Source organism: Geotrypetes seraphini, chromosome 1 (genome assembly GCF_902459505.1).
Source record: "Geotrypetes seraphini chromosome 1, aGeoSer1.1, whole genome shotgun sequence".
NCBI lineage: Eukaryota > Metazoa > Chordata > Amphibia > Gymnophiona > Dermophiidae > Geotrypetes > Geotrypetes seraphini.
The window spans coordinates 404,542,741-404,569,106 of NC_047084.1; the positions used below are offsets into that span (position 1 = coordinate 404,542,741).

At 45.0% G+C, this 26,366-nt stretch overlaps 1 protein-coding gene across 1 annotated transcript in view; it reads right to left on the reverse strand.

Annotated features, from left to right (window-relative positions):
• TBC1D2 (TBC1 domain family member 2) overlaps positions 1-26,366 on the reverse strand; it is a 523,004-nt gene that overhangs the window by 61,533 nt on the left and 435,105 nt on the right. The window contains exon 12 of the mRNA XM_033918140.1: positions 1,139-1,324. Within this exon, the coding sequence (XP_033774031.1) occupies positions 1,139-1,324 (186 nt within the window). The remainder of the gene's footprint in view (positions 1-1,138; positions 1,325-26,366) is intronic.

Consider the following 26,366-nt stretch of genomic DNA (forward strand, 5'->3'; position numbering starts at 1 on the left):
TCATGCACCAGCATAGCAACAACTTGTGCACATTTCTGTTTTTATGTGTGCTTAGCTCCTCTATCTTGATGACAGTCTCACTCCGGAGTTGCTACATAATCCAGAGAAGCAGCATGTTTGCAAGGCTTGAAAAAGTCTGTTAAAACAGAAGGCACACAAAAAGCTATGATATAGTGTCCATTATGGTGCTTGACCTATTCTTCTGTAAAGATGGAGGGTCCCACAGGGGTCTTTCCTCAGGCCCCACCAACGACCTATACAGGGGCATCAACACCTCCCTTCTTCTGCTGGTTACTCCTCTTTCTGTACAGCCTAGCATCCTTCTGGCTATACCCACCGCCTTAACACACTGTTTAGATGCCTTTAGATCCTCAGAAACAATCACCCCAAGATCCCTCTCTCCATCTGTGCTTAGCAGCCTCTCACCTCCCAGCACATACGGTTCCCTCAGATTTCTACCCCACCCACCTCTTTGCATTGAATTTTAGTTGCCAATCTTTACAAAAGGTTTTAACCCCTCTCCCAGTTCCCAAAAAGCTTTCTGTGCTACAAGTAGGTTATTGTTGGCTAGGTCATTTGTTCTGAGGTGAAAAACAACATCAGGGTTCAAAATCTTTGCTTCTTCCCTAATTACAGTCAGTATTTGTCTGGTATTCCTGCTAGCTGAGGATCCTGGAAGGCATTTCACTTCTTTGAGTTCCTCGTCCTGTGTTCCAGGGTCAGGGGGAGATGTGAGAGAGAGCAATGCGAATTCTGGGGGGATGGGGTCCATTATTGGAAGAATCTAAATTTGGCTTTTAAGATTAAATTTACAGGGTTTTTTGATGCTAAAACAGAGGGATAAGACATTATTTGAGATGGACTATTAGATAGAATATAATAATTGCATTGGAACCTTCATATGAGGGATTATTCTTTAGCTTGTGGACCACATTAGACAAGCGTCCTGTGCTCTAAGAAGAGCAGGGATGGAGGAGGTTTCCTTAGAGCACTAGAACAATTCTATTAGCTATAACTTCCCCGGAACAGCTCTGCCTTATATACCATTTTTTATCTGGATATAACCTGTTGTTCTTATTACAGTGGAAGGAAGAGTACTAAAATGACCTGCCATGAAAGATGTAAAAGGACATCTTACCTTGGTTCCTTCATAAAGGAAGGCATCCCACACCCTTAGGAGAATGTCGCTGACCAGACTGTCCACAAACACCACCAGGAACCAGTTGAAGGTGATGAGCGAGAGGTCGATTTTGTGTTGCTCAAAGTGAGCTGTCAGTCTTGGTAACTTCTCTGCCAAAAAGTTCTTAAACACTCTTTGATCCACCTACAATAATTAAAACAAAGACATTTCAGAGGCAATATGTATGCTGCAGTTGAAACAAGAGAAATCTCTGAATGCACTGGAACAAAACTACTTTCTGAATCAGAGGAAAAACCTATTGACTGTGATTTTAATTTACTTGATCTATTTATACCCTGCATATCTAACCATACTAGACTTGACCATTAACTATACAAACTTGACCATTCAGACAAACATAAGAATACAGGGACAGGAGGAAGTGACGTCACGCTGCTTGAGCTGTGAGCTCCATCGGGGCTGAATAGTTAAAAGAGAGTAACGACGTTCCAACAAGTGGATTTTTTGTACTAACCTTGCCACACAATTCGTTGGAGATGGCGACATGGAAGAAATTAGACAAATTCAGGTTTTCCACAGTGACTGGAGAAAAATCAGGCAGAGCGAGTAGCGGACCGCTGATGGGGAAAAAAAAGATGGCGCCAGCACTCTCGAAAGCATGAGTGATACGGAGATCACATCAAAGACCTTGCAGTCCTGGTTCCGAGATTTGAAGGAGGAAATGGTAGGCATGCGAAAAGATGTCAAAGCAGTCTTGGCTGAACTCCGATCAGAGGTGGTTGAGTTGGGTGGCCGCATGGCGGCCATGGAAGAACATGTGTCTTGGCTAACACAAGAACTGGCTGAAGTTCGTTCAGATGTGGAACAGGCTGTTTTCACCTTGCAATAACTACAAAACCAGGTGGAGGACCTGGAAAATTGATTGCACCACTGTAACTTGCAGTTCGTGGGCATCCCTGAAGCGGAAGACTATAAAGATTGCATAACATTGGTGTGTAGTATTTGAACGGATCTTTTAACTGAGGTTGAAGGCTCCCTGCCTGCACAAATTGATATAGTGTGGGCGCATCAAAGCTTGGGTCAGGCAAGAAGCTCGGGGTCTAAGGATGTTATAGCGTGATTTACTGACTTTGGTGTTAAAGAAAAAGTGCTTCATGCGGTGCGCTGCAAGCAGGAGTATCGGTGGCAAAACACAGCAGTTGGAATATACCAGGATTTGGCTTGGGCCACATTGCAGAAGCTGCACACCTTTAAAGATGTGACTCAATTGGTGTGGGGGGGATTTTACTGTGGGGTGGGGCTTGGCCGAGTCTGGGTATAAGAACCCAACCCGGATTCTGACTGTCAACGCCTGTTCTGGTGGTTTGTTGTTTTGTGCTCTGTATAATGAAAATGCTGTATCAGCTGCTCTGTTTGTTTATACTTTGTCATTCAATAAATTGCTTTGAAAAAAAAAAGTGACTCAATTACTGCGCATACCAGTACTAGAGTTGCAATCAAGAGGTTTGAAGTCTTATGCATTAAAACAGTGTAACTCTATAAATTCTCATGTGATTTTTATCTGGTGTGTTTTTAGTATGTGTTCCTAAATTATGGAGAACCTTTGTTACATATTTGCGGGTTCGGTTATTTGTGAGTCTCCAAAGCAGGCTCCCTCCTGGACCCCTCCGCACCTTACCTTTAAAGCCCTGGTGGTCTAGTGGTAAAACGGGGCAGGAATGATCTTCCTACACTCCTGCTCCATGCATAGCCTGAATCAAAAATGGCTGTCGAAAGTTCCCACAGTCTCCTGAGACTGCCGCGGGAACTTGTGGCAGCCATTTTTGATTGTGGCTGTGCATGGAGCAGGAGTGTAGGAAGATCACTCCTGCCCCGTTTTACCACTAGACCACCAGGGCTTTAAAGGTAAGGTGCGGAGGGGTCCAGGAGGGAGACTGCTTTGGAGACTCACAAATAACCGAACCCGCAAATATGTAACAAAAATTCTCCATAATTTAGGAACACATACTAAAAACACACCAGATAAAAATCACATGAGAATTCATTAGTAGAATTATAGAGTTACACTGTTTTAATGCATAAGACTTCAAACCTCTTGATTGCAACTCTAGTACTGGTATGCGCAGTAATTAAGTCACTTTTTTTTTCAAAGCAATTTATTGAATGACAAAGTATAAACAAACAGAGCAGCTGATACAGTGTATCAGCTGTGTAGGAAGATCGCTCCTACCCTGCTTCACCGCTAGACCACCAGAGCTTTCAAGATAAGGTGTGGTGGGGTCTGGGAGCTGGTACGGAGACTGCTTTGGAGGTTTCAGGAGCCTAACTTAGATACAGATGGCTCTTCCCTTTCGGGGTCTGGATCATGATCAATGGAAAATCAAAGAAAGTCCATGAAGTTGCAGAAGTGTGGGCTGCTATGAACGAGATGGGCTGCAAAAATGTGCCGGATTTTGGCACATCTGGAACCAAGACGGCGGAGAAGAGATCAACTGGACTCTGGACCACGGTGGCACATTCTGGCAAGAAGCCAATGTTGGCCACTACTTGACTGTGCTAGATTATGGGCACCATAACTTATGGTGTCTGATGATTCTTTGGTATTACAGGACTTTCATCCTTATTTAAGTTTGGGGGTTTTATACCAGGTCTACATGTGAGCTCTTGTCATGTTTTATGGAAGGGGTGGCATGCTCTCTGAATGTTGCTTAGTTACAATAGTTGTGAATGAGTGAATGTATGGTTGAGATGGACATGGTGCGTGAGTGTAGGATGGTTGTATTGGGGGGTTTTGGAAGGCTGAACATTGGGGCTTTGAGCTGCCTTCTAGAGGGGTGGACTTAATTTCTTCATTCTGACTGCCCAGATGGTGGGCCAATCAGTGTCTTCTGGTAGGGGAGGGGGGGGCTACTGTTGAGAATGTGAGAACAGTCTTGAGTGGAGGGACAGGGGGAGGGAGAGGGATGGCTCTCTATTGATTGGCTCGTGGAATGTCAATATATTGAATAATCTGGGAAAGGAGTATTGTCTTTCGGGAATTGGGCAAGATAAGATGGGATATTTATCTCCTAAGGAAACCCATCTGCGGCCGAGAGATGAGAGGTTAGTGCGCATGTCTCAGTTTGATCAAATTTGGGCACACCAGGCCAAGTGTTCCCAGAAAGCGGGTGGGGTTGCTATTTTAGTGCGCAAAGGAGTGGGATTGGTGGTGGATCAAATCTACAAAGCTGTAGAATGTCACTGCTTGGCTATTCGGGGACAGATTCAGGGGAAAATGGTTACAGTTATCAATAATTATGGTCCTAATTCCTCAGTCTGCCTTTTATTCTCGGCAGTATGATGGGTTGGAACAATTTGCCAAGGGAGCAATATTCTTAAGTGAGGACTTCAATGTTTGCCCTGATTTGAGTCTTGATCATTCAAGAGGAGGTAGAACCACTCTCAGGAGACATAGTAAGGCCTTTCGGAAGTTAATGCAGATGTTGGACTTAGTGGATTGTTGGAGGCTACTTCATGGAACTCAGAAAAATTACTCTCATTTTTCCCATGCCACTCAAACGTACACTAGACTTGATGGGGTCTGGGCTCATAGAAATTTGTGGGGAGGTATTCACCAGGCTTAGAAGGGAACCACAGTTTCCAGTAGAGAAGAGACAGGGAAGGTGGACGGGGAGCTGAGGCTTCGGAGAAACTTTTTTGCCTATATGCATAAGAACATAAGCAGTGCCTCTGCTGGGTCAGACAAGAGGTCCATCATGCCCAGCAGTCCGCTCACACGGCGGCCCATAAGGTCCAGGACCTGTATAGTAATCCTCCATCTATACCCTTTTATACCCTTTTCCTTCAGGAAATTATCTAATCCTTTCTTGAACCCCAATACTGTACTCTGTCCTATCACATTCTCTGGAAGCGCATTCCAGGTGTCCACCACCCTTTGGGTGAAGAAGAACTTCCTAGCATTGGTTCTGAATCTGTCCCCTTTTAATTTTTCCAAATGCCCTCTCGTTCTTGTAGTTCTCGAAAGTGTGAAGAATCTGTCCCTCTCCACTTTCTCTATGCCCTTCATGATCTTATAAGTCTTTATCATGTCCCCTCTAAGTCTCCGCTTTTCCAGGGAAAAGAGCCCCAGTTTCTCTAATCTTTCAGCATATGAAAGGTTTTCCATACCGTTTATAAGTCGCGTCGCTCTCCTCTGAACCCTCTCGAGTATCTCCATATCCTTCCTAAGGTACAGAGACCAATATTGGACACAGTACTCCAGATGCGGGTGCACCATCGCCCGATACAATGGAAGGATAACTTCTTTCGTTCTGGTTGTAATACCTTTCTTGATAATACCTAGCATTCTGTTTGCCTTCTTAGAGGCCGCTGTACACTGTGCCGATGGCTCCATTGTCTTGTCCACTAGTACCCCCAAGTCCTTTTCTAGGGTACTTTCACCCATTACCAGCCCTCCCATCGTATAGCTGTATATCGGGTTCCTGTTTCCTACATGCAAGACTTTACATTTCTCTACATTAAACTTTATCTGCCATCTTTTCGCCCACTCTCCTAGTTTGTTCAGGTCCCTTTGTAAATCTTCACAGTCCTCTTTAGTCCTAACTCCACGAAATAGTTTGGTGTCGTCTGCGAATTTTATTACTTCACATTTGTCCCTGTTTCTAGATCATTTATAAATACATTGAATAGCAGCGGTCCGAGTACCGACCCCTGTGGAATACCACTAGTGACCCTCCTCCAGTCAGAGTAGTGGCCCTTCACTCCCACCCTTTGCCTCCTACCTGCCAACCAATTTCCGATCCATCTATGTACGTCTCCTTCCACCCCATGGTTCTTCAGTTTCCGCAGTAGGCGTTCATGGGATACCTTGTCAAAGACTTTTTGGAAATCCAAGTATACGATGTCTATGGGGTCCCCTGTGTCCATCCGTTTGTTAATTCCTTCAAAGAAGTGCATTAAGTTCGTTTGGCACGATCTTCTCTTGCAGAAGCCATGTTGGCTTGTTTTCATCAGTTTCATCTCTTCCAGTGGTTTGTCAGTATCTCCTTGTGGTCCAAGGAAGGAAACTTTGTTAACCTTAGCATTGACCTTCAGAATATGTTTGTAACAGCGCTGCTTGTGTGGCATTAGGCTATGTAGTGATCGAAAGAAAAAACCAGACCTTTGCACATTTTTACACTATATGGTGGGTGTATGAGGAGATTCACATTTCCTGCACAGCTAAGTCCTTGTGAAGTTACCTTGTTCTTTCTGTATTTGGCATCTAGCAAGGTCTCTGTTTGGAAGGAAAGATATAATAATAATAATAATAATAATTTTATTTCTTATATACCGCTGTACCGTGAGGTTCTAATCTAAGCTTAAAAATGAAGTGGCCAGAAGTTATGGTAAAAGCAGATAGCATTGCTGGGTTTAGGAAAGTTTGGACAAATTCCTGGAGGAAAAGTCCATAGTCTGTTATTAAGACATGGGGGAAGTACCGGTATCTGCTTGCCCTGGATCAGTAGCATGGAATGTTGCTACTCTTTGGGTTTTGACCAGGTTCTAGTGACCTGGATTACGGTAGCTACAATGAGAATGGGCTACTGGGCATGATGGACCATTGGTCTGACACAGTTAGGCTATTCTTATGTTCTCATCTGTAGGGGCCTTGTTTTCACTTCTTATTTTAATGTATTTTTTTTCCGGGAACTTATCAGTGTTTTTTATAATGGGAACAAAAATGGAAGAGAATTACCGTAATGTGTGTGGAATAAGGGGGTGGGGGTAACTACCATAATTTCTTCAGCTAAATAATTCAATCCACCTCAACCAGACATAGGAGAACTCACGCACCATTCACACACCCTCCAACCAAAAACGTCAAAAGAAAAAAAACTGATCATTCTTATAAACTACCGTATAACATTTAATCTAGATCAAATGAAGTATCGAGGACAAAATAATCTAAATAGTTACCGAAATTATGGTAAAGTTGTAAATAAACAAAGTTTTCTGGTTTATTCAGTCATCATCACAGTCATCTGAATCGTTGAATCCATCAAAATCCGAATTGTCATCGTCATCATCATCATTAAATAAAGTGAGCATGGCATGCAGACGATCCTCGTTTATTTCCGAAGTGATATCGTCATCGTCATCGCTGATATCCGTGTTGTTGCCCTCTTCCGCTGCATGATTAGTGTCATTGGTTTCATAAACAATGCCCGCTTTTCTAAATCCATTTCGAATAGTATCTTGTGTTATTTTATCCCATGCTGAAGCCACCCACTTGCAGACTTCTGTGAAAGTTGCCCGCTTCAGCTGCCCTGTGGGTGTGTACTTGTGTGTGCCACTCTGCATCCACTCCTCCCACTCCCTTCTAACAAAAGTCTTGAATGGATGATTCACTGCGATGTCAAGTGGCTGCAGCTTAGACGTCAGGCCTCCAGGTATCACAGCGATGTGGGCACCAGTAGAATTAATGTAGGCCTTAACATTTTTTTCTTTGTGGGCAGCCATGGCATCAAAAATTAACAAGGATTTTTTTGAAAAAAATCCACCCTCTTTGCCCTAAAGCATTTATCTACCCACAATCTCATTACGTCGCAGTCCATCCATCCCTTCTTGTTGCAGTGCACAACCACACTGGTGGGAAGTTTTTCACGGGGCATAGTGACCCTTTTGAAAATGACCATGGGCTTTAACTTAACCCCGCTAGCTGAGCAACCAAGAACTACTGTACAACACGTTCTTTCATGCCCAGTTGTGGTGATGGCAACAGATTTAGTACCTGTGGGGGCTACGGTTCTTGTCGCTGGAATGTCGAATGCCATTGGAATTTCATCCATGTTGATGACGTCCTTTGCAGTGATGACAAGTTCAGCTATTTCTCTGGCGACAAAGTCACGGAAAATGATCAATTTTTGCTGCCAGTCATCCGGTAGTCGCTGGCCAACAGTTCTCATTCGAACTGATAGTCCTTTCCTTTTCATAAATTTCGAGATCCATGTGAAGCCAGCTTTGAAGTCGGGTATTCCTCTTCCATTGACAAGTAGTTTTGCCTTCATCTGAATTGCAACGGTAGAGACTGATTGATTTTGCTCCCTTCTCCCCAGAATCCACTGCTTCAAGTCATCCTCCAGCTGAGGCCATTTTGGTTTGGCCCCAAGACGTGCCCGTTTTCGTGGATTGCATTTCTCCAGTTCCTTCTTATCTTTTCTCCATTCACGCACCGATGTTTCTCCAACATCGAATTCTCTCGCTGCGGCCCGGTTGCCTATTTCCTCAGTTTTCGCAACGACTTTAAGCTTAAAGTCCGCTGTATATGACTTTCGTCTCATTCCTGGCATTATGGCGTTTTAGAAAAAACTTTACCGGTAAATTTAAATTTAATCGATAAACTCTACTAGATAAATGCAGAATACCAATCTGAAGAGATCGAAATTAAAATGTGGGCTCTACATGCAGCACTAATAATCTTTTATAGGCTTACCCAATGGCTGGGATGCTGTTGTATACGCAAAATACTATTCAATGGGTCACTGGGCCAATTACAAGGCCAGATAGACAACAGAACGGGATGAGGGGGGACATGGCCACGGTGATCAAAAGCGCGCCGCGACAATGGCCCGCCACGGTGACAGGCCAAAAGCGTGCCGTGACAAAGGCGCGCTGACAACCCGGCGCAGACAACTGAACGCAAGCATGCTCAGACCATCTTCTTTGTCTGTAGATGGTCTGCGCATGCTTACAGAGCTGCAAACTGCTTTTTCTTTTTCAGACCATCTTCTTTGTCTGTAGATGGTCTGCGTATGCTTACAGAGCTGTGAGCTGCTTTTTCTTTTTTTACTTCACGAGCCCATGGTTTTAACTCGCGGGTTAAAACCATGAGCTCACACTGCGGGGGAAGGGCAGGAGAGTCGGGGCAGCAAGATAGGAACAGGGCGGCGATTCGGGGTAGAGGGCAGGGCGGCGAGAGGAGAGTCAGGGCGGCAAGGCAGGAGAATTCGGGGCTGAAAGGCAGGAGAACTCTGAGCGGCAAGGCAGGAGAATTTGGTGCTGAAAGGCAGGAGAATTCGGGGCTAAAAGGCAGGAGAACTCTGAGGAGCAAGGCAGGAGAATTTGGGGCTGAAAGGCAGGAGAACTTCGAGCGGCAAGGCAGGAGAATTTGGGGCTGAAAGGCAGGAGAACTCCGAGTGGCAAGGCAGGAGAATTCGGGGCTGAAAGGCAGGAGAACTCCGTGCGGCAAGGCAGGAGAATTTGGGGCTGAAAGGCAGGAGAACTCTGAGCGGCAAGGCAGGAGGAGGTTTTACTTCAATGAGCAGCATGTGCGGTATACGCGTGCTCGATTTTAAAAAGAAATGGGATATGTATGTGGGATCTCTAGCCGGGTGAAGTCTAGGGGTGGGTCATTAGCGTGGGCAGACTTGATGGGCTGCAGCCCTTTTCTGCCGTCATATTCTATGTTTCTATGTTTCTAGATTAGGGTTTATGGAGAAAGCTTGGACCCAGATTTGTGTTGAGGTACAGAAAGCGTCTCATTGCATACTGGTGCAAGAAAATGCTTATAAAAAATTTTAACATGCTGGTATCCTATGCTAGAGCGTTTGAACATTATGTATCCTCAGGTACTCAATGTGTGTTGGAGATGTGGCAAGGGCGGGAGCTCCTTCTTTCATATCTGGTGGGAATGTATTGACATACAGGATTTCTGATTACATGTTACTAAAACATTGACTATGTGGATCCACGACCCTGTACAATTTTTACCACAACTCTGCCTGTTGGGTACTCATAATTTGCGAGCTTCTACTGGCAGACTAAGTTGGTTCGTATGGATTTGGCTGCGGATAAGTGTCTTATTGCACAATATTGGAAATGCACAGCTGTACCTACCAGGGAGGAGTGTTTGTTTAAGTTAAGCAAATTGGCATAGATGGAATGTCTTGCTGCTAAGCACTATGGGCATTATGAACAACAGGAATGGTCTTGGCATTAGATCTTTAAAATCCTTTGAATTGTTATGCGGGCTGTTGATGGGGAGCAGGGGGGGGTGTTGGGAGAGGAATGGTGGACTCATTACTAGAAAGCCCTAGAAGTGTCTTCTATTACCAATACAATCTGAAATCAAGTGACCCCTCGGTAGCAAATTATCATTAGAAAACCATCAGCAGAATTCTTCTCTGTTCTCTTAATAGAAGCTTCAGACTGTTGAATTTTCGAAAGACTAATCACTTGCTGAATGATAACCAAGTGGGGCTCCACCATTTTCATAGCATCAAAATATTACTGATGGCCCTACTGGATGACACAAATCAGATGCTGGGTAGTGGCCAGCAGGGTGTCTTACTGTTGCTGGATGTGTCCACAACATTTGACAAGTAGAAACAGAGATGGGGTTTGGCACATTGAGCTAGTGACTGTTTAGTGTAATGTCTCTCCAAGATGGATAGGGTACTGCAGTGGACTGAGTTGTAGTGGCAGATGAGGAGAATAGGGACTGCATTTTCTAGAGTTTGGCCCTTGGCTTAGGGTGACCCTCAAGCTCTGGCCCTGTTTAGAGTTGCCAGATGTCCAGGAAAACCTGGGCATGTCCTCTTTTTAGAGGACTGTCGAGTGCCTGGATGGATTTCCAAAACTCGACAGTTTGTCTGGATTTTGGAAGACCCCAAGTTTAGGTCCGTGTCCGGAGAGCCACCTAGCATGCACGGATGTGACACAATGATGTCATATGCATGCTCCCATGTGTTTGACGTCATCGCGCCACATCCATGCATGCTCACAGGTCCTCCAGATGCAGCCCAGACTCGGGGAAAAAGAGACAAGATTTGTGTTGGGGCGGAGCTAGGGACAGAACATAGCAGGGCCATGTGTTCTCTTTTTTGCATGAACAAATCTGGTAACCCTAGTCATGTCCCTTTATTTGTTCATTCTGTACATACTCCTTGTCTGTTTAGCCATTTGTAAGGCTGGGTGGCAATTTTTTTGTGCCATTGATGTGCAAAGCTTGGATTGGATGGACTTGGATTTGCTTGTGAATTTGACTTGGCCCTTAAAGGGTCCTGTCACAATCTGGTGGTCTAGTTTAGAGAATGAGATGGGGACAAATTTTCCCGTCCCATCCATAAGAACATAAGAATCGCCTCTGCTGTGTCAGACCACAGGTCCATCATGCCCAGCAGTCCGCTCCCGCGGCGGCCCCCTATGTCAATGACCTGTAAGTGATCTAATACTCTAAAGCATTTGTACTGTATAGTACCCCTCTAATTATACCCTTCAATCCCCTTTTCCTTCAGGAATTTGTCCAGTCCCATTTTGAAACCCAAAATCGTACTCTGCTTTACTACCTCCTCAGGAAGTGCATTCCAGATGTCCACCACCCTCTGAGTGAAGAAGAACTTCCTGGCATTTGTTCTGAATCTGTCTCCCTTCAATTTTTCCAAATGCCCTCTAGTTTTTGTTGCCCCTGCCAGTCTGAAGAATCTGTCCTTCTCTACCTTCTCTATACCTTTCATGATCTTGTAAGTTTCTATCATATCCTCTCTAAGCCTCCGCTTCTCCAGGGAAAAGAGCCCCAGCCTGTCCAGTCTCTCAGCATACAAAAGGTTCTCCATGCCCTTTATCATTTTTGTTCCTCTTCTCTGGACCTTCTCCAGTATCGCCATATCCTTCTTAAGGTACGGTGACCAGTATTGAACGCAGTACTCCAGATGCGGTCGCACCATCGCCCTATACAGCGGGAGGATAACCTCCTCACTTCTGGTATCGATACCTTTCTTGATAATGCCCAACATTCTGTTCGCCTTTTTCGAGGCCGCGGCGCATTGTGCCGCCGGTTTCATTGTTTTATCCTCCATAACCCCCAAGTCCCTTTCTAGGTTGCCCTTCCCCAATGATATCCCCCCCATCGTGTAATTGTACATCGGGTTTCCTTTCCCCATGTGCATGACTTTACATTTCTTCACATTGAAGCTCATCTACTATTTATTAGCCCACTCACTCAGTTTATTCAGGTCCCTTTGGAGTTCTCTACATTCCTTAACTGTGCTAACCTTACCGGAGAGTTTTGTGTCGTCCGCAAATTTTATAATTTCGCACTTCGTCCCTTGTTCCAGGTCATTAATAAATATATTGAACAGGAGCGGTCCCAGCACTGACCCCTGTGGGACGCCACTCTTGACTCCTTTCCAGTCAGAATAGTGACCTTTCACTCCTACTCTCTGTTTCCTGTTCGCCAGCCAGTTTCTGATCCATCTGTGTATGTCCCCTTCCACTCCGTGGCTCCACAATTTCCTTAGTAGGCGCTCATGAGGCACCTTGTCAAAGGCTTTCTGGAAGTCAAGGTACACTACGTCTATGGGGTCACCTTTGTCCAATTGTTTGCTTATCCCCTCAAAGAAGTGCAGTAGGTTCGTCTGGCATGATCTACCATTACAGAAACCATGCTGGCTTGTTCTCATCAGCTTATTTTTTTCTATATGCTCATTGATACTGTCCTTGATTAATGATTCGGCCATCTTCCCCGGAACTGAGGTTAAGCTGACCGGTCTATAATTCCCTGGGTTGCCTCTGGATCCTTTCTTGAAGATGGGTGTAACATTCACTATCCTCCAGTCCTCCGGGATCACTCCTGTTTTAAAGGATAGGTTGCAAATCCGCTGTAGTAACTCAGCTATTTTGTCTCTAAGCTCTTTTAGTATTCTCGGGTGGATTCCGTCTGGGCCCGGAGATTTGTCCGTTTTTAGTCTATCTATCTAGATGCTTGAGTACGTCCTCAAGGCTTACCTCCATGCACAATAATTTTTCTTCTTGGTCCCCTTTGAAGAATTTTTCGGGTTCCAGCACGTTGAATGTGTCCTCTTTTGTGAATACCGACGAGAAGAACGTGTTTAATCTGTCCGCCACCGCCTTTTCCTCCTTTACAACTCCCTTCCTGTCTCCCTCATCCAGGGGTCCCACCTCCTCCCTCGCCGGTTGTTTTCCTTTTACATAACGAAAGAATGGTTTAAAATTCCGTGCCTCCTTGGCAAGTCTCTCTTCATACTCTTTTTTCGCTGTTCTGACCACGCGGTGACATTCTTTTTGATGCTTCCTGTGCTCTTTCCAATGTTCCTCGGTTTTGTCCTTTTTCCACGTCCTGAAGGAATTTTTCTTGTCTCCTATCACCTTCTTAACTTCATTGGTTAACCATGCTGGGTCTCTCACTTGGTTCTTTCTGCACCCCTTTCTAAACCTGGGTATATACAGGTTTTGCGCTTCGTTTACCGTATCCTTGAATAGGGTCCAGGCCAGTGGCGTATCTAGCATATGTGACACCCAGGGCCCATCATTTTTTGACACCCCCCATCTATATGAAAAATATGATTTTTAGTAACAATCTACATATCGCACAACAAGAGTGTACCTAGGAAAAGGCAGCATCTTAAACACTGCAATGAGCACTAGAACATCAACACATACATTGTAAAACTAAACAAACTAGATCCTGCACAGTCAATTGATCCTGAACAGTCGATGCTATCAGAAAGCTATGTCCCTTTCATACACACAGACAGATACACCCTTGCCCAATATGGAATAATCACAAACTAAAAATAGAAATATGTAGACAAAAGTTAAACTGAACTGCCAAGAAACCAGACTCTGCATACAATGCAACACCACAAAAACAGTAATACATGTCCTCTAATACTGTGCAAAATATAAAGACAGTAGATGTAAATTTGAAAAAACTGATACATAACAATCACCACTTTACAAATTAACAAATAAAAATAAAACAAATAATGAGAAATAAGAAAATACCATTTTATTGGACTAATCCCCGTAAGCTCGGTCCCCATCCCCGCAAACCACCTGATTCCATCCACACAAGCCTTGAATTGTTTTATATTGAACTTATTATATTAAAGTATAAAAAGAAACAATATTCTATACAATTGTCAATTTATAAATCAACGTCTTTTCCCCACTTTCTGTTCCCCATTTCCCTTCAGCGTCCTCAGCCCACTCTCTCTCCACTTTCCTTCAGCGCATGCACATAAAATCAAGCAAGTAATTTTATATCATTTTCATTCTATTCATTCATAGAAATTAAAATCTAAATAATGCTAGTCACATAACAGAACATGATTTTACAAAAATAATTCCCTGCACAGTCAAGCCTGCAAGGATTACTAGATGTCTTTCAGCAGCTCCCCTCCCACCCCCCCCCCCCTTACCTTCGTGGACAAGTCAAAATGATCTACCAACAATAAAATTTTAAAAACACAAAGCACACTGTACGCAGAGAAAATGTTAATCATCATTTATATTCCGTGGGTTTTCAAAAAGGCAGATGACTTTATGCAATGTCACCTCAGTAACAACTATACAAAATTAGACAAATATACTCCCTCCCTTTTTACTAAACCGCGATAGCGTTTTTTAGCACAGGGAGCTGCGCTGAATGCCCCACGCTGCTCTCAACGCTCATAGGCTCCCTGCGCTAAAAACTTCTATTGCAGTTTAGTAAAATGGGCCCATAGTGCAAAATATAGACAGCATATATAAATTCTCAAAACGGACACATTTTGATCACTAAATTGAAAATAAAATCATTTTTCCTACCTTTGTTTGGTAATTTCATCAGTCTCTGGTTGCACTTTATTCTTCTGACTGTGCATCCAATATTTCTTCCCTTCTTTCAGCCTCCTGTATGCTTCCTCTCCTCCAGACCTCATTCCCTCCCCCATCTTTTTCTTTCTTTCATCTTTTTTTCTTCTTTCTTTCTCTCTCCATGCCCCCTTTCTTTCTCTATGTCTGTCTTTCTCTCTCTCTCCCCATGCCCCATTTTTTTCTTTCTTTCACCCTGCCCCCTTTCTTTCTGGATCCCTATCCCCCCCTTTCTTTATTTCTCCCTGCCCTCCCCCATGCCACCGCCACCACCAGCACCATGCTGCCACCACCGCCGGGGAAAGGCTGCCACTGGCCATCGGAAACAGGCCGGCGACGAAATCGCCCTGCTTCGTTTCCCACGGGCCGACCAACTCTGGCTGTCCGACGTCAATTCTAATGTCAGAGATGACGTTCCGGGCCAGCCAGGCAGCGATTGGCTGGCCCAGAACGTCCTCTCCGACGTCAGAATTGACGTCGGACGGCTATAGTTGGTCGGCCCGCGGGAAAAGCAAGGCGAATTCGGAGGGAGGGAGAACTGGCGCCGGCTTCTTTCAGATGATTGCAATGGCAGCCTTTCCCCAGTGGCAGACCAGCTGTGCATCCCCTTGGGCCCGTGCACCTGGGGCGGACCGCCCCCTCCCCACTCCCCCGCCCCCCCCTAGGTACGCCACTGGTCCAGGCTTGCTCCACTGTCTGTACCTTTCTGTGGCTGTTCCTGAGTTTTCTCCTTACCATTTGTCTCATGGCATCATAGTTCCCTTTCTTGAAGTTGAACGTTGTTGCAATGGCTCTCCTCCCCGCAAGTTCTTTTCCTGTCCCATTCCTGCAAGCTCCGTCCTCATCTGCACAAGCCTCAAACACTTTAAAATCATAAGTGTTCGAGGCTTGTATGGTTAAGGCAGAGCTTACAGGAATGGGACAGGGACAAAACTTGCAGAAACGGGAAAATTGAGTTCCTGCAGGGAAGGGGACAAATTTGTCTTCGTGTCATTCTCGAGTCTGGTTTAATTCAAGGATTGCAGTTAAGGGATATCATCTTGGTTCTGCAAATAATCCAACAGTATAACTCTCAGAGCAAAATTTGATCCATGTTAACAATTTAGTTCAGAAATCCTTTCTTATTCTACAAAAGATAAGGAGTATCAGATCCTACTTTTTACAACGCTACAGGATACTAGTACAGTTGACCATACTGTCTATACTGGACTATTACAGTGCTCTACTTTCAGGAATTTCCATGAAACAACAACAACAACAACAACAAAACTCCAGTTGATACAAAACACAGCAGCAACACTCATATATTACAAATCAATATTTGACCATGTCATACCTCTGCTTACAGAGCTATACTGGCTACTGATAGAAAAGCAAATACAACCAAACTATGCAGTTTAGCATTCAAAACACTCTATGGTGATGCCCCTAATAGCTTCCCCATATTTACTGAACTATTAGGTAGATCTGCAAATCATTGCAACTCTGACTGCTTGATCATGTCATTCCCAACTCTGAAAGCATGAAATACAAGAAGGCTCATAGCAAATCATTTAACTACCAAATTGCAAAAGTATGGAACTCACTTCCCATCGAAATTCATACAACCACTGTATATGCACTGTTCCACAAAAGTCTGAAAACATGGCTTTTCAAGTAATCCCTGTTAGGGTCCTAAGGAGACCCTACCTCAGACCTTCTGTATTATCCTTCCCTTTTGCTTTCCTATCATAAATTGTAGTTCCTCTCCTCTACCCATTTGTGTTATGTGAAGTTTTTTTTTATTAATTTTTTATTTTTATTTTATACAACTTATATTTTAAGCTGCTTAGACACATGGAGGGGCATAATCAAAAACAACTTCTAAGTCCCCTTTTGGCCTAAGTCCCTAGGCGCACAAAGTAGGCAGCAAGGAAATGTCCATTCTCGGAAAAAAAATGTCCAAAATGTGTTTATCAACAATGTTCTACCTGTATGTTTAGCAGTTTAATCGGCCAGACCGCTACTACGTGTATGTTTAGAACACATTCCTAACCAAAAAATCACCCAAGTCCCAAACGCCCAAGACAAGACCTTTTAGGTGAAGGAGGGGCCAGTCCTCAAGACCTTTTAGGTGAAGGAGGGGCCAGTCCTTTGCCTAAAAGCACGATTCTGTAACCGGCATCTGTTATAAACAACGACAGAGAATCCAGGAACCGACCCCCTCCCCCCTCCGGCAACGATGGCAGCTAGAGGAATGCTCAAACCCTCCTGCCCAAAGCCGCTGCGCTTCCCCCACCCCAAATGTTACACCGTGCTCCCCCCCCATCCCAGCAGGAGAGATGCCCAATCTCTCCTGCCGTGATCCCTGAACCCTCTCCGAATGTTCCCTGGCAGGAGGGATGCCCAATCCCTCCTGCCAGCCACCCCCCCACGCCCTGAACCCCTGCACGATCGATTGCATTCTTCACCAGCAGGAGGTATGCCCAATCCCTCCTGCCGGACACCCCCTTGAACCCCTACTGGACCACCTATGGGCAGGGCCTTAGGTGCCTGGGCCAATCAGGCCCTAGGACTCTCCCCGGGGCATCCCACAATGCACTGGGAAGGGGCAGGCCCGCCATTCAGAGGACCCATCCATCACGAAAAGGGTAGAGGGGAGTCTGGGGGGGTTCGGGTGGGGTTGGGGGTGCCCGGGTGGGCGGTCCGGCAGGGGTTCAGGGGTTTGTCTGGCATGAGAAACTGGGCATCCCTCCTGCTGGGGAACAGTGAGGGAGGGTTGCCTGGGCTGCTGAGCTGATCGCAGCAGCCATGATCAGCTAAGCTAAGCCATGATCAGCTAAGCGGTCTTGTTAACCATCCCTTTTTAATAATTCCTAGCATCTTGTTTGCTTTTTTGGCCGCCACCGCCACACATTAGGCGGAAGATCTCTTTTTGGGTGCTAACCCCCAAGGTGGAACCTAGCATCCGGTAACTGTAATTTGGGTTATTCTTCCCAATGTGCATCTCTTTGCTTTTGTCCACATTAAATTTCATCTGCCACTTCATCTGCTATTTCATCTGCTCAGTCTTCCAATTTCCTAAGGTCTGCCTATAATTTTTCACAATCCGCATGTGTTTTAACAACTTTGAAAAAGTTTAGTGTCATCTGCAAATTTAATCACCTCACTCATCGTTCCAACTTCCAGATCATTTATAAAAAAGTTAAATAGCACCAGTCCCAGTACAGACCCCTGCGGCACTCCACTGTTTACTCTCCTCCACTGAAAAAGATCTGGAGAAGCTTGAAGAATAGTATGAAATTTGGCAGCTAAAATTGAGTGTGATTGTATGTGATGACCTTAAGGTGACCAAACAGGTTGAAAAGGTGACAGCAAAGCTAGAAAGATGATAGGTTGCATAGGGAGAGGTATGGCCGGTAGTATAAAGGAGGTATTGATGCCTCTGTATAAGACTCTGGTGATACCTCATTTAGAATATTGTGTACAAAAAAATATAAAAAGGATGGAGTTAGTCCAGAGGAAGGCTACTAAAATGGTGCGTGGTCTTTGTGATAAGGCATATAGGGACAGACTTAAAGATCTCAATCTCTATACAGTGGTGCCTCACACAACGAACTTAATTGGTTCCAGGAGCAAGTTTGTTATGTGAAACGTTCGTTATGTGAAACGCGTTTTCCCATAGGAATACATGTAAAAAAAAATAATTCGTTCTGCAGCATAAAATATGCTAAGATGACATAAAAAAGATAAATTTTTTGTTATTATTTTTATTTAGATACATCTAAAAACATACATCTCCCTGTCCTTTTACTTCCAATATCTTCCTATCCCATCTCTATTCCCTTTTGTCCCTCTCCCCATGATCAATCATCTCACCACCTCTCTCTGCCCTCACCCTCAGGGTTCAAGATTGCTTCCACTCTTTTTCCTGTTGTTCTCTCTGCCTGTCACCCTATGATTTAGCATCCCTTCTGCCCTTGTCCAATATTTCCCCTTCTCTCCCTCCCTCTCATCCCCTGCTCCAACATGTGCTTTCAGCGGCCTTCTCCCCCCTTAAGCGTCTTTTCTTCTCCACTCCACCTTTCCTCCCTCCCTGCCTCCACCTTTGTGGCGCTTTTGCACCCGACCGACAACAGAACAGGCCCGGTCGGACAAATCTCCCTGTCCTGTAGCCGCGAATCTAAATTACCTTCTTACAGCAGCTGGATTATTGAAGCTGCTGTAAGAGGTAATTTAGATTCGCGGCTACAGGGCAGGGAGGTTTGTCGGCCGGGCCTGTTGTCGGTCGATCGGGGGACCTGACCAGCTGTGCACATTCTTCGGGGCGGACCGCCCCCTCCCCCCTCTTTCGTTCGCCATTGCCTTCTTCCTACCTGCCCTGCCGCAGCCGCACACAGCCGACCGGAAGTCTTCCTGATGTCAGCGCTGACGTCGGAGGAAGGGAGGGCTTTGCTTAAGCCCTCCCTCCGACGTCAGCGCTGACATCGGGAAGATTTCCGTTCGGCTGTGTGCGGCTGCGACAGGGCAGGTAAGGAGAAGGAGACTACCCTCGCGGCTCGACCAACCCCGCTGCGATCCAACCCCGCAGGAACCCCGGAAGTATGCAGCTCGGGCGACTTCGTTGTGTGAAACGAAGTACGTTATACGGATCACGACATAAAGTTCGTTGTGCGCAGCGTTCGCTGTGCGAGGCGTTCGCTGTGCGAGGCACCACTGTACTTTGGAGGAAAGGCGGGAGAGGGGATATATGATAGACGCTTAAATACCTACGTAATATAAATATGCATGAGTCGAGTCTCTTTCATTTGAAAGGAACTGCAATGAGAGGGCATAGGATGAAATTAAGAGGCAACAGGCTCCAGAGTAATCCGAGGACATACTTTTTAACAGAAAGGGTGGTAGGTGCATGGAACAGCCTCCTAGAAGAGGTGATGGAAACAGAGACTGTGTCTGAATTCTAGAGGGCCTGGGATAGGCATGTGGGATCTCTCAGAGAGAGAAAGAGATAATGGTTACTGCGGATGGGCAGACTAAATGGGCCATTTGGCCTTTATCTGCCATCATGTTTCTATCAAAAATATAATAAACTTGAAACTTTGTAATGTATGTTTACTCAATTAAATGACCAGTGCCTTATCTTATATTACAGGTATAATTTTATGTATAACTATGTAGCATGTATGATTCTATGTATAATTCTATGTGGCAATATACTGCTTGTAATCCACCTAGAACTCTGAGTTTTCTGTGAGGATCTGCTAAGGAAACGAAAAACTTCATTTTTAAATATTTTACCTGCTAGCACTCAAACTTATCTGGGAAGCATCGTATGACTAATGCTGTTACTCAGGTTATAGTTTTTGTTTCTCTGCAGACAGAAAATGTTACCCAAGCTGAGGGAGTGGTTCCATATGCAAGCTGTCTTCAGCTTGAATCCCTCATGAAGGAAGTAAATGAATTGAGAGAGGAGGTGGCAAGACTGAGAAGCATCCATGAGAATGGGAGGTACATTGATGAAATGCTTCATGAGGCATCAAAAATTTCCAGTAGTGGGGAAGAAGATGCCTTGCTGAGGAATGAAAGCTGGACTCAGATTACAGGACCCTGAAGGATTGATACTGTGACTCTAACTGCCATTGAACTGAAGAACCGGTACGCAGCCCTGGAAGTTGAGGAGATGAAAACATGCCAGGGAGAGGAAGGACTAAAGCTCAAAATCCCCAAAGTTGTTGGATTCATGACCACTAGGAGGCATAAGGTAGTGATGGTTGGTGAATCCCTTCTGAAGGATAGAGGCACCTATCTGCAGCCCAGACAAGATGTCTGGGAGGTATGCTGTCTGCCTGGTGCCAAAATCCAAGATGTTATGGAGAGCTTGCCAAGACTCATCAAGTCTAATAACTATCATCCAATGCTGCTCATCCATGTTGGCACTAATGATACTGCTAGGTACCACTCTGAACGTAGCAAAAGTGACTTCATGGTTCTGAGAGAGAAGGTGAAGCAGTTAGGTGCTCAGGTGGTATTGTCAATTCTCCCTGTTGAGGGTAAAGGCCCTGGAGATGAATGCGCAGCTGCATGGATGGTGTCATTGAGAGGGTTGTGGCTTCCTGGACCATGGGATGATTTTCCAAGGGCTGCTAAGAAGGGATGGTGTGCATCCTCAAAGAAGGGAAGAAGTATCTTCAGCAGAAGTCTAGCTAACCTGCTGAGGAGGGCTTCAAACTAGAAACATTGGGGCAGGGTGATCAAAGCCCTCAGGCAAGTGAATCACTAAATACCTCTATAGAAAAGGGAAAAGGGGGAAATGTCTGGAAAGCTGTATAAACCGATGCTCGAAATATGGTAAACAAAGTTCTGGATGGAAGAGGTTAAGTTGGATTTAGTGGCAGGGTTAACGGTCAGTCTAGAAGAGGTATGCAAGCAGTCTGATAGGTTTACGAGCGATAAATCCCCGGGACCGGATGGCATTCATTCGAGAGTCATCAAGGAACTGAAAAGGACCATAGCTGAACTGCTTCAACTAATAGCCAATTTGTCAATCAAAACGGGAAAGATTCCAGAGGACTGGAAGGTGGCGAATGTTACGCTGATCTTCAAAAAAGGTTCGAGGGGAGACCCGGGAAGCTACAGATCAGTGAGTCTGACCTCGGTACCAGGAAAGATGGTAGAGGTGCTGATAAAGGATCGCAACATTGATCACCTTGACGGACATAGTCTGATGAGGACCAGCCAGCATGGTTTCAGCAAGGCAGATATTGTTTGACAAACTTGCTGCACTTCTTCGAGGGAGTAAACAGGCAGATAGACAAGGGCGACCTGGTCGACATTGTATATCTGGACTTTCAGAAGGCGTTCGACAAGGTTCCGCATGAATGACTACTTTGGAAAATTGCGAGCCATGGAATCGATGGTGAAATACTCACGTGGATTAAAAACTGGCTGGAGCATGGGAAACAGAGTGGGGATAAATGGACAATGCATGGACTGGAAAAGCGTCACCAGTGGGGTGCCGCAGGGCTCAGTGCTTGGACCCGTGTTCTTCAACATCTTTATAAATGATCTGGACATAGGTACGACGAGCAAGGTGATTAAATTTGCGGACAATACGAAGTTATTCATAGTAGTGATGACGCAGGGGGATTGCAAAGTTCTGCAACGCAACATAATCAGGCTCGAGGAATGGGCATCGACATGGCATATGAGGTTCAACATGGATAAATGTAAAGTGATGTATGTCGGTAACAAAAATCTCATGTACGAATACAGGATGTCTGGGGCGGTACTTGGAGAGACCTCCCATGAAAAGAGTTTGGGAGTTCTGATCGACAAGTCGATGAAGCCGTCCATGCAATGTGCGGCGGCGACGAAAAGGGCTAACAGAATGTTTGGTATGATAAAGAATGGGATCACAAACAACTCATTTCTTAGTATTGCAACGGAAAGTGAAACGACACAAAAATCCATACGAAAAAGGAGATTATCGCTGAAAAATAGCTGGAAAGCGATGACCACAAATGCTCGCAGTCTAAGCAACAAAGTTCATGATCTGCAAGCCCTGATGTTAGAGGCAGATCTAGATATTGTTGCTATCACAGAGACATGGTTCAGTGAATCACATGGATGGGATGCAAACATACCGGGATATAATCTTTTTAGGAAGGACAGAGATGGTCATAAAGGTGGAGGAGTAGCTCTCTATGTAAAGATCAATATCTAAGCGACCGAAATGCAAGGGACCTGGGGAGAGGAAGAAGCGATATGGATTGCTCTGAAAAGAGAAGATGGAACTTCTATCTACGTGAGTGTAGTCTACAGACCTCCGACTCAATCGCAGCAAATTGATAAGGATCTGATTGTGGATATCCAAAAGTTTGGAAGGAAAGAGGAGGTTCTGCTGTTGGGAGATTTCAACCTGCCGGATGCGGACTGGAATGTTCCGTCTGCAGAATCGGAAAGAAGTAGGGAAATTGTGGATGCCTTTCAAGAGGCTCTGCTCAGACAAATGGTGACGGAACCCACAAGGGAAAAAGCGATATTGGATCTGGTCCTTACAAATGGAGAGAGTATCTCTAATGTTCGAGTGGGTGCTCACCTGGGAAGTAGCGATCATCAAACGGTTTGGCTTGATATAACGGCTAAAGTGGAGAGCGGCCGCACGATACCTAGTCCTAGATTTCAAACGTATGGACTTTAATGCAATGGAAAAGTACCTGAAGAAAGAGCTGTTAGGATGGGAGGACATAAGAGAAGTGGAAAGACAGTGGTCTACGCTGAAAGGAGCGATAAAAATGGCTATGGACCTTTATGTGAAGAAAATCAATAAAAACAAGAGAAAAAGGAAGCCGATATGGTTCTCCAACCTAGTGGCTGAGAAAATAAAGGCGAAAGAGTTGGCGTTCATGAAATATAAAAAAACCCAAGAAGAGGAGAGCAGAAAGGACTACAGGGTGAAACTGAAAGAAGCCAAGAGAGAGATACGTTTGGCGAAGGCACAGGCGGAAGAACAAATGGCTAAAAATGTAAAAAAGGGAGATAAAAATGTTTTCAGATATATTAGTGAAAGGAGGAAGATAAAAAATGGAATTGCTACGCTAAAAGATGCTGGGAACAAATATGTGGAGAGTGATGAGGAGAAAGCAAATGTGCTAAACAAATACTTCTGTTCTGTGTTCACAGAAGAAAATCCTGGAGAAGGAACGAAATTGTCTGGCAAAGTTACACGAGAAAATGGAGTAGATTCTGCGCCGTTCACAGAGGAGGGTGTTTATGAGCAACTTGAAAAACTGAAGGTGGACAAAGCGATGGGACCAGACGGGATCCATCCCAGGATACTAAGGGAGCTCAGAGATGTTCTGGCGAGTCCTATTAAAGACTTGTTCAACAAATCTCTGGAGACGGGAGTGATTCCTGGGGATTGGAGGAGAGCGGATGTGGTCCCTGTTCATAAAAGTGGTCACAGGGATGAAGCAGGAAACTACAGGCCGGTGAGCCTCATTTCAGTTGTTGGAAAAATAATGGAAGTGTTGCTGAAAGAAAGGATAGTGTACTTCCTTGAATCTAATGGGTTACAGGATCCGAGGCAACATGGCTTTACAAAAGGTAAATCGTGCCAAACGAACCTGATTGAATTTTTTGATTGGGTGACCAGAGAGCTGGATTGAGGACATATGCTAGATGTAATTTACTTGGATTTCAGCAAAGCCTTTGATACAGTTCCTCATAGGAGGCTGTTGAACAAACTTGAAGGGCTGAAGTTAGGACCCAAAGTGGTGAACTGGGTCAGAAACTGGCTGTCGGACAGACGCCAGAGGGTGGTGGTTAATGGAAGTCGCTCGAAGGAAGGAAAGGTGACTAGTGGAGTCCCTCAGGGTTCGGTGCTGGGGCCAATCAAGTTTGTGAGTGACATTGCTGAAGGATTAGAAGGAAAAGTGTGCCTTTTTGCAGATGATACCAAGATTTGTAACAGAGTAGACACCGAAGAGGGAGTGGAAAATATGAAAAAGGATCTGCAAAAGTTAGAGGAATGGTCTAATGCCTGGCAACTAAAATTCAATGCAAAGAAATGCAGAGTAATGCATTTGGGGATTAATAATAGAAAGGAACCGTATATGCTGGGAGGAGAGAAGCTGATATGCACGGACGGGGAGAGGGACCTTGGGGTTATAGTGTCCGAAGATCTAAAGGCGAAAAAACAGTGTGACAAGGCAGTGGCTGCTGCCAGAAGGATGCTGGGCTGTATAAAGAGAGGTGTGGTCAGTAGAAGGAAGAAGGTGTTGATGCCCCTGTACAGGTCATTGGTAAGGATTGGAGTATTGTGTTCAGTTTTGGAGACCGTATCTGGCGAAAGACGTAAGAAGACTTGAGACAGTCCAGAGGAGGGCGACGAAAATGATAGGAGGCTTGTGCCAGAAGACATATGAGGAGAGACTGGAAGCCCTGAATATGTATACCCTAGAGGAAAGGAGAGACAGGGAAGATATGATTCAGACGTTCAAATACTTGAAGGGTATTAACGTAGAACAAAATCTTTTCCAGAGAAAGGAAAATGGTAAAACCAGAGGACATAATTTGAGGTTGAGGGGTGATAGATTCAGGGGCAATGTTAGGAAATTCTACTTTACGGAGAGGGTAGTGGATGCCTGGAATGCGCTCCCGAGAGAGGTGGTGGAGAGTAAAACTGTGACTGAATTCAAAGAAGCGTGGAATGAACACAGAAGATTTAGAATCAGAAAATAATATTAAATATTGAACTAGGCCAGTTACTGGGCAGACTTTCACGGTCTGTGTATGGCCGTTTGGTGGAGGATGGGCAGGGGAGGGCTTCAATGGCTGGGAGGGTGTAGATGGGCTGGAGTAAGTCTTAACAGAGATTTTGGCAGTTGGAACCCAAGCACAGTACCGGGTAAAGCTTTGGATTCTTGCCCAGAAATAGCTAAGAAGAAAAAAAAAAAAAAAAAATTTAAATTGAATCAGGTTGGGCAGACTGGATGGACCATTCGGGTCTTTATCTGCCGTCATCTACTATGTTACTATGTTAGATCGGAGAAGGTTATGCCGCTGTACCAGGCCATGGTGTGCCTTCACCTAGAGTACTGCTTACAGCACTGGTTGTCGTACATGAAGAAGGACACGATACTACTCGAAAGGGTCCAGAGAAGAGCGACTAAAATGGTTAAGGGGCTGGAGGAGTTGCCATACAGTGAAAGATTAGAGAAACTGGGCCTCTTCTCCCTTGAAAAGAGGAGACTGAGAGGGGACATGATCGAAACATTCAAGATAATGAAGGGAATAGACGTAGTAGATAAAAACAGGTTGCTCACTCTCTCCAAGGTAGAGAGAACGAGAGGGCACTCTCTAGAGTTAAAAGGGGATAGATTCCCTACAAATGTAAGGAAGTTCTTCTTCACCCAGAGGGTGGTGGAAAGCTGGAACGCTCTTCCTGAGGCTGTTATAGGAGAAAACACCCTCCAGGGATTCAAGACAAAGTTAGACAAGTTCCTGCTAAACCGTAACATATGCAGGTAGGGCTAGTCTTAGTTAGGGCACTGGTCTTTGACCTAGGGGCTTCCACGTGAGCGGACTGCAGGGCACGATGGACCACTGGTCTGACCCAGCAGCGGTAATTCTTATGTTCAAACTAGCTATACTCGATGCAAAGAAAGCCTACTAGTCCCAACTACTACTAAAAACCCCCAAATGATCAAAGAACCTCTTCACATTGTCCAAAAAGATATTCTCTGCACTACAAGGAGACAGCACCAGCCTCGACAACACCAGCCTCGACAGCAAATCACTTGGCCTACTTCGCTGAAAAAATAGACAATATACGTTCCCACCTGGACACTTTCACACAAATAACACTGGTACCCTTCTGCCCAAATGGAATCCCCAAACCCACAAAGTTGTTTCACTCAACAATGTTTCACTCGATGACCTTACCAAGATTATTGACTCCCTTCAGCTCCAATTTGAGGTGAAAGACGCTTTTGCATACTCAGTCCTGCAGCCACCAAGTGTGGTCCTCTTATCAATGCCTCACTACACTCAGGCTCTATGCCTACAAGCTGGAAATCAGCAACCATTAGACCACTCTTGAAGAAACCCA